General features: G+C 45.1%; 1 protein-coding gene across 1 annotated transcript in view; it reads right to left on the bottom strand.

Annotated features, from left to right (window-relative positions):
* Positions 1 to 200: 200 nt before the first annotated feature.
* Positions 201 to 9,187, bottom strand: part of SEZ6L (seizure related 6 homolog like) — an 85,513-nt gene continuing 76,526 nt past the window's right edge. The window contains exons 14-17 of the mRNA XM_077159365.1: positions 8,419 to 8,451; positions 6,333 to 6,447; positions 3,431 to 3,533; positions 201 to 947 (exon numbers count right to left, since the gene is read on the bottom strand). Coding sequence (XP_077015480.1) covers positions 918 to 947; positions 3,431 to 3,533; positions 6,333 to 6,447; positions 8,419 to 8,451 — 281 coding nt within the window. The 3' untranslated portion in view covers positions 201 to 917. The remainder of the gene's footprint in view (positions 948 to 3,430; positions 3,534 to 6,332; positions 6,448 to 8,418; positions 8,452 to 9,187) is intronic.

Below are 9,187 nucleotides of genomic sequence, written 5' to 3'. Positions count from 1 at the left end.
TATGGGTGGGACCACCCAGGCCTCCCGGGCTTGTGGATTTATTACCATCGCTCGGGGGCACCCACTGAACCAGGTGATCCACTCTGGCACATGTAGTAAAAATGACCTGCTCTTTCATTGTTAAAGGAGTGTCAAAAGAAGAAAGACTTTACTAATTTAATTCCCCCACCTATCTCCCCTCCTCACCCAATTCTCCATGGGAACTCTCAAATCTCTGACCTCCGGACAGTTTTCCCTTGTTGTTTATCACCCTTTTAGAAGGAAAGCATTTCCTTATTTTGCCAGAATTCAGTGAGGCCATGGTAGTCGAAGAGAATGTTCGTTTAATACCTTTGTCACTTTCGAAAGGACTAGAAGAGGGAGAAGAAGTGGCAGAACTTTTAGACGCTAGTAAACTTGGGAGAGAGGACACAAAACTTGCTTTGGAGCAGACATGTTTAACTACCCATGCGAAATTCCAACCCAGATTAATCCAACAAGAAACTGCCTTTCCAAACTAATTGTGGAGTGTAGAGTTCTACTAAAAACACCAGTGGCATGGATTCCACAGATGCATGCAATTTGATGCAGCCTTAGCATGGCGTTGCTGGTTGGAGAAACTTGATCTGTTTTTTCTCTTCTTCTTTTTCTCTTTTTTGTTGCTGTGTTTGCCATTGGCAGGTTCTTACCACCGGCCTTCAGAATTGAGGCTGGAACATGAATTTGGCTGCAACCCCAATACAGCCTACCACACCTATCTCAATTTTAAATATAATAAATACAATGAAGAAAACAGCAAATCTTCAATAGGAGTCTAAAGAAAGGACAGCCGACACTCTGGGGTTTCAATTAAATGCCACATGGTCTCTGGATGAATTTCTTGAGGAGTTGTAGTTGAGATATTCTCTGCTAAATTTCCTTTTCAAGTGCAACTCTCTTTAGATGGAAACTTCATATTCTCTAGTTTCCTGAAGAGAGAGAAACACAGATTTTTAAAAACTCTTATGTGGCTCTAGTTTCTCCCCCTGCCCTGTTTCCACGTACTTGGCCACGCGGCTTTGCTGTGCCTTCTGTGCCAACTCTGATTTGCTCTTGCCAGTAGGTTCTAAAGAAATGTGATACAACGGGGCTTGAAGTGCTTTTATGTTTCCATTTGTGTCCTGCACTTGTCCCATCACCCTGAGCTGGTACATTCCGTCAGCCATTAGTACCAGAAGGAGGATGAAGGGCATGGGGAGCAGATATGAGCTACCGAGGCAGCAGCCAGTTAATCCCAGAAATGTGAGTGAGCACGGCTGGCCCAGGATCACCACCCAGCCGAAACTAGCTTCAAACTCCAGCCCATAGACTGGTGAACAAATTAATGTTTGTTTTTCAAAGCCATTTGTGTTTTGGGATTGTTTGTTACTCAGCATTATTATAGCAGTAGGTAGCTGATACACTTCACTAATAAGTATTAACAAGGTCTGGTCTCTAAAACGCTATTTTTCATCAGCCTGACCTTCCTCCAGGATTTGGAAGCAAGCTACACAGAATGTGGAATTACATACCACCTGTACTTAGCAGTGCCATATCAAAAATGACCACAACACATGGGAAGCAGCCAATTCAATTTCTCCAATATTGATGGAATGTGTGTGTAATGTATTCCAGGCTCCAGGGGCAGAGAGAGGTAAGAAGTCATAGGCCTGACCCTGGAAGATACCACTGTCACATGCTTTACCGGAGGGCTACAGTCCAGGCTGGGCCAACACAGCAGAGATGTGCAATCACATCTAGGTATCACGGTCGGTGGGGAGGTGTGGTAGGCAGACTCTAATGTGGGCCAAGAGCCCCATGTCCTGGTGCCTGTGTCCTTGTGTGGTCCACTCCCCTTAAATGTGGACAGGATCTATGGCATGATTTGAACCAACAGAATACAACCCAGGTAACTGGACGTCACTTCTGTGATTACATTACATGGGATTGTAACTTCCGTCTTTCGAGACTCTCTTGTTGGCTTTGAAGACACAAGCTGCCAGGTTGCGATCAGCTCTGTGGAGAGGGCCACATGGCAAGGAGCTGAGGTTGGCTTCTAGAGGACAGTTAGCAAGAAACTGAGACTCTGCAAGGAACTGAATGCTGTCAACAACCACAGGAGTTAGGAAGTGGAACCTTCCCCAGTTGAGCCCCAGACAGGACAGCAGCCTCGGTTGACCCCATTTTTGCAGACTTGTAGAGGACCTGGCCAAACCATGTCCAAAGGGTCCTGACTTACCGAAATCATGAGCTAATAAATGCGTATTGTTCTAAGCCCCTACGTTTGCGGTAATCTTGTTGTGCAGTATTGGATAACTAAAACAGGAGGCTGGAGGAGGCAGAGATGAGGGAAAGTCATCAGGAATATGGAACAAGTGAAATCTGTGCTCTTCAAACTTTGGGAGAGGATGGCACATCATTACCCAGTGAATTTGAAGGGTCGTGGTTTTGCAAAATCATGACCAGCCTTTTGATTCCTCAAATCAGCCTCTGGACCTTTGCACATACATACTCTCCTTCTCCCTGGCAAAACCCACTGGCTGACTATTACCCACTGTACCTGCCTCAGCTTTACTATCACTTTCTCAGAGAGGCTGAGCCCAATCCTCTCCCAGGTGTCCCCCAACAGGTACTCTCAGAGCACTCTGTCCAATTTCTCTCATGGCTCTTAAAAGCTATGATTTATTATTATTATTAGGAAATTCATTGGTACTTTCAATTGCTTGAGGTTCAGTGGGTAGGAGGCAGGCAGGCTTAGTGGTTAACAGTGCCAGGTTGAGCTTGCTCCCTGGCTTCATCATTTATTAGCTGTGTGACTTTGGCTGAAATGTTTTGGGCTCTCTCTGAACCTAGTGTCCTCTTCGGTCAGTCAGAGATGACCAGAGTATGAATCGCAAAGAGATGCAAAGATTCAAGGAGATTATGCATTGAGAGGGTCTGGCACCTGGGATGGATTATTACTACCAGGGTCTGCCTCCCTGGCCAGACTGTAAATTCCTCAACAGCAAGATCGTTACGTATTTGGCTCAGACCTGGTGTCCTCAGTGCCCAGCACGGGGCCTGCCACTCAAATGTGTAGGGCTATTGTACCCTGCCACTCTGTAGGTGTTTGATAAGGCATGTGGGAATGCAGCCTGGTGTCCCCAGGCCCCTGATGGGCTCTGACCCAGCTCAGCCATCTTTCTGTGGCTTTTCGGGGCAGTCCCTTCTCTTCACGTGTGTCCCACTGACAGTGAACAGCCCTGTGGAATCCTCATCAGCTCAGACCACTTGCAAAGACAGCGGAGTTCTCCCAGCAGTTGTCTCTTTAAGGGGACAGAGGCAGGGCCCCGGCCCTGAGCAAAAGGAAAAATCAAGCCTCTGGTTTCAATGTGGGCAAATTCGGGGGCAGGCAAAGAGGGAGGCAGTGGGGAGAGAAAAGAGACCAACTCACCCCCGTCTCATAAATGGGGTTGTCGAACTCGGTTTCCACGGTGATCTGGCTGTAAGGGTGGGAGTACATCAGCGGCAGGCGGAGGTTGGAGTAATAGCGACATCTGGAAAAGAGACCAGAAAGGAGAGAGAAGTCACTCCTCCCTGTCTATGAGATACTTTGCAATATCAAAGGCGAATAGTTTGTGCCACTTCCTGAGCATTGCCACCTTCACTAATGACAACTAATGTGTGGAAACAGCCTCTTGCAGGCGAGAATCTGAGTGGGGTAGAAGCTGGAGTCGTAATTGCTCTCACCTTCTAACCTAGTCAGTAATACTTAATGTCTTGGGACCTCCTCTTATTGTGGGGGTAGGGGGTGGGGCTTGATTTGGTTCCACCTAGAAGGTGATTTGAGTCCCTCTTTAATGCAAAGAGCAACTACAACAATGAGCATTTAATGAGCACCTACTTATGTTATATCACCTCCACAAAGCAGTCTTCCGTGATTGCCCTATTTAAAGGTAGGTCCTCTGTTACACACCACAACCTATCTCCTTCATTGAGTTTATCTTTTTACTGTGTTACAATTTATGTTATTACTTACTCTACCCCCCCCCCCATTACACTAAGTGCTTGATGAGGGCAGAACAATTTATATTAGCAGCATGCCTGCCTCAAGGCCTTTGCACATGCTGCTCTCTGGCCTGGAACCCTTCTCTCCTGGATATCCTCATGGTTTACTTATTTTTTACTTTGAAATCCTCACTCAAATGTCATTTCATAGTGGGCCTTCCTTATTTATCCCATTTAAAGGTAAACACCACCTCTGCCTTAGAGCTCTTTATGTCCCTTCGCAGTTTTATATTTCCCCCTGCATTTATCACCTTCTAACAAATGCCACAATATTCTCATATACTTTGCTTATTGTCTATCCTCCTTCCTTAGAACCTGAGCCCCATGAGGGCAAAATTTTCTGTTGCAGAAGAAAGAATTTGGCTGGACTTTTATCACGGGTTCCTGGGAGATACCGCTAAAGCTTTGGAATTTCCTGTGACCTGAGTGCCACCCCCCCCCCCCAACCACCACCTGATAGCTTATGCTAAAGAGATGACCTGGGATGGGGCCAGCCATGCAGGTCAATAAAGTGGGGTCCAGCCAGGTTAGAAAGCTCAGCCTGTGATTAAAGGGTTGAAGCTTTGGGTCACATCCTACAGGCGAGGGGAGGAGGCTGGCAATTGAGTTTGACTACGTGGGCATTAATTCTATCAACCACGTCTGTGCAATAAAACCCCAAGATAACTCTGGATACTGAAGCTCAGGTGAGCTTCCCTGTTTGGTAACACAAATGGACACACTGGGAAGCAGATACCTCCCGACCCCATGGGGAGAAGATGCGGAAGTTTTGTATTTGAAATCCTCCCAGATCTTATCTTCTGGGTCCTTTCCTTTGGCTGGTCCTGACCTGTATACTTTTTGTTATAATAGAACTATAATCATAAGTATCCTGGTTTGAAAGGATGATGTGCCCTAGAAAAGCCATGTTTTAATGCTGATCCAATCTGATGGGAGCAACCATTTCTTTGAATTTCTATCCAACAGTGTAGGTTGGGATCTTTTGATTAGTTTATCTCCATGGAGATGTGACACAACCAACTGTGGGTATTAACTTTTTGATTACAGGGAGATGTGACTCCACCCTTTCCAGGTGGGTCTTGATTAGCTTCCTGGAATCCTTTAAAAGAGGAAGCATTTTGGAGAAAGCCATGAGAACCACAAGAGCCCACGCAACCACAGGAGACCTTTGGAGATGAAGAAGGAAAACGTCCCTGGGGGAGCTTCATGAAACAAGAAGCCTGGAGAGAAAGCTAGCAGATGTCACCAAGTTCATCATGTGCCTTTCCAGTTGAGGGAGAAACCCTGAACTTCACTGACCTTTCTTGAGTGAAAGTAACCTCTTGTTGGTGCCTTAATTTGGACATTTTTATAGACTTGCTTTAATTGGGACATTTCCATGGCCTTAGAACTAGAAACTAGAAACTTATTAAATTCCCCTTTTTAAAAGACATTCCATTTTTGGTATATTGCATTCCAGTAGCTAGTAAACTGGAACAATACATAGAGTGCTTTCTTGAGTTCTGAGAGGCATTTTAGCAAATTATCAAACCTGGAGGGGTGGTGGGAACCCCCCAGGGTTTAGCTGGTTGTTCAGAAGAATGGGTGGCCTGGTAACCCCCAAACTCATGGCTGGTGTCTGAAATGAGGGGACCTTGTGGCAATTGCGCCCTTAACCTATGGGGCCTGACTCACTCAGGGTAGTTAGTGTCACAATTGCATTAAAGCTGGTATCAGAAGTTACTGCAATTTCTTTCTATTTTTTTTGTTTTTCTCAGTGATGCCCCTAGAGCTCAGGGAAGTCTCTGGCAGGTGTTGAAAAATTGTGAGGTTGAATGAATTGGTGACTATCCTGGGCATGGTTTAACATCTTCCTTCCTCTTCTCCTGCAAGTTCTGTGACCCCCCAACACCTAGGACAGCTGATACATATAAAATTGTTAAGATACACTTATTGAATAAATGACTGCATGAGCGAGTCAATGGTGGAATGAAGGAGTCAGTGTGCTTGGCGATGGGTAATGGCTAGCTCCCCCACTAAACCCTAAGCAACTCAAAGTCAGGGACTTTTGGTCTTGTCCGTGGCTATATCCTCAGCCCTTCCACCATGAAGGGTCAGTAGGTGCCTGGTATAAATATTTATCTCACTGAGGTGAACTGAGTCACGCCCTCCCTGCCATCACCCCAATGCCACTATCCCCAAGCGACAATGGATACCATGAAGCTCAGAGGGATGGAATGCCCAGTCCCTTGGCACACAGGTGGCTGAGTAGGTCGCAAGCCCCACCCCAGTGGCCCGCAGCCCCCTACCTGGTGATGTAAATATAGGCTCCTCCCAGCAGTAAGGAGATGATAAGGACAGGGATAAAGATGGCCAGCGCCATGCTTCCTCCTTCCAGGGACGTCTCAGCTGCCGCTTCTGCTACTGGACACACAAGTGAGTGAGAGAGACCCTCTTTTCTCCCACCTTCCCCCACACAGGTTCCTGGCTCATGGTGAGCACCTGGCTGCTGTCCCAGTTCTCAGCGAGCTGCCACTGCAGAGCCTTAGACATTGAAGGACCATCTCCAGAAGGGAGAAGGGGCAGAGACCAGAGCAAACTGTACTGGTGAGGTCCTTGGAAATCCTTGCAGGTGACCGAAAATCACACCAATTTAACACTGATCATACTACACCTATTTATTACTTTTTTTTTCTTAGTATAATTGAATTAGGGTTAAAATCAAATTCAAGGACAGTCTTGGGAGAAATTCCAAATATGGTTAACTGGTAAGGCAGATTTGCTGGACAAGTCCCTGGACATTCTGTTGAGTGGAGAGAAGAGTACAAACGGGTCTGGAATTGAGATGCAGGAATGAATGATGGGGAGGTATGGGTGGGGTGTATGTCTGACAGTTGGATGGTGCTGGGACCTAAGCAGGGTTCCCCAAAACTGCCTTGTCCCCTGGGGATGGGAGAATATTGTTGTATCAAGACTTGTAGTCCTCTCCCAGGGTTACTCAATCAGAATCTCCAGGAGTGGGCTCTGTGCAGCTGTCACATCCCCAGGGATGCTCGAACTGTTTGAAACCTCAGCTGCAGCTCTCAGAGGCCACCGCTGCACATTCTCACGTAGCCCTCCTGAGGCTCCCCCAGCAGTTCCCACCACCTCTCAATGTTTGTGGCAATCGCAGAAACTGCAAGAGCAGTTGTGAAGGGCAGTGGCATTTCTGCAGGGTGGCTTGAAGGGGGTCCATACGTGTCTTCCAGAAACTTAGCCTTCAGATTTCCTTTGCCATTTTTATGGCCGTGACTAAAAGAGCTTAGCTGTACGCCAGTATATCATCCATTAACCACCACTCTACAGGGTCTGAGAAAAAATCAGCCCTACTGCCCACGATAAATGCATGAGCACAAAACGTGCTCATAATTTTCAAGTAACCCCAGATCTTTAAGATGTTCTCATGGGTCACTGGATGGCAAAAGGCAGAAGAGGGATGGCCCGAATACAGAACGACACCACAAAATGCCCTCTGGTTTCCAAATGGAGTGACTAATACATGCTGTTTCCCTACACCCACATTTAAGCCCTGGCCTGAAGAATGAGGAACAAATGAGTAACAGCAGCTAATAAAATGTAATTCACACAGCCCCAGATTCCAAGCAAACTAATTGTCAGATAACTAAATACAGCTCCAGAAATAATCAGAAAAACTGCATAATTGAAAAAAACTTTTTAAAGAGCTATTATATTTAACATTATTCTAACCCCCCGGCCCCAGATGAGTGGTTTTATACTGAATTTAACGGTGGTTATGTAGAATGCAGAATGGATGAGAGGGGTTGGAAAGGGAAGGACCCATCAAATGGAAAAGAACAAAGACAAATTTTTGTATTGCTTTTAGCACCTTCCACGTTAATAAACTCCCTTGGGAATTCCTAATAAAAGGAGAAAAACCAAGGAGGAGGGGGCAGGGATGGGCATGCTGTCACTGAGGGGAGGACAGATTCTTGAGCGTCCCCAGGAGAGATTTTCCCTCCCAAAACCACTGGGATGCTCAGCATGGAAGGCCAAGCCTCAACAGACTTACTTCCCCAAAACAGCACCATGTGGTTGAAAATTTTTACAATAGGGTTATGCCCTTTGTGGGCATAGGGACTGTCAGATTTTCTGACCTCATTGTCATATAAGAACTGGTGTCAAATCCCTTTTCAGGTACATTAGGTCATTCTAAATTGAAAATGTCTTTTTTTTTTCCTTTACAATAGTAGTTGACTTGAAATGATCTCAGAGTGAAGGCAGATTTTGTGCATGTGTTTATTTTTTTTTAAGCAGTTGGATAAAGCTCTCCAAATACCTGCTCTTGTTCTATTATTAGCTTGATTTATTGGATTTGTCTTTCATTATAGAACTCACCTTCCAAAGCATGTTCAAAGCTGTCCTGATTAACTGAAAGAGAATTGAGGAAGCATTAGTCAATGTAAAATGGATTCACTTTTTGCATGAAAGGAAGCCAAAAGAATTAGGAGCAAAAGGCCCATTCCATGCTTTTCTGAAGCTAGGGCTATGATTTACTTATCTGAGGCTGCTAAAATCAGTGGAAATGCCTAAACCTATTCCATTCCTAAGTTCCTGAAGATGAAATAGATACAAAACAGTAACAACAATAATCATAGCTAATATTTACTCACCAGGTGTCAGATACCATACCAAGAACTTTGTTTGCTCATTAAACCCTCCCAGTGCCGTTAGGTAGATACATTTTAATCTCATTTTACAGAAGAGCAAACAGAAGTTCAGAGAAGTAGTCACTTGTCTGAGATCACACAGCTTCTAAGTGATGGAGGCGAGATTTAATTCAGGACCTTTTGTATTTTCTCTAGCTTCTGCCCTGATCTCTACATGATTATGATCTTTTCATCATTTTCATGTAGGACCAAGCTCTGATGATTGCTGAGACTCAGGACTTTCGTACAAAATACAGGCAGAAGTTAACGGTTTTCCTGCTTTGAAATACACATTTCTGTGAAAGCTTTTCATTTCACTTACATATATGTATATATGTTTGTTTGTTTTTTTAGTAGGATTAGTATTCCCTGTAAAAATCATTTTCATTCATTTGTATCCCCTGCAAAACGTCTCTGGAAGTTTACAATGATGAGGGCTGGCATTTCCACGCTCTGCT

The sequence above is a fragment of the Tamandua tetradactyla genome, chromosome 5, assembly GCF_023851605.1.
Source record: "Tamandua tetradactyla isolate mTamTet1 chromosome 5, mTamTet1.pri, whole genome shotgun sequence".
NCBI classification, from domain to species: Eukaryota; Metazoa; Chordata; class Mammalia; order Pilosa; family Myrmecophagidae; genus Tamandua; species Tamandua tetradactyla.
This window is presented reverse-complemented; position numbering and strand designations above follow the sequence as displayed.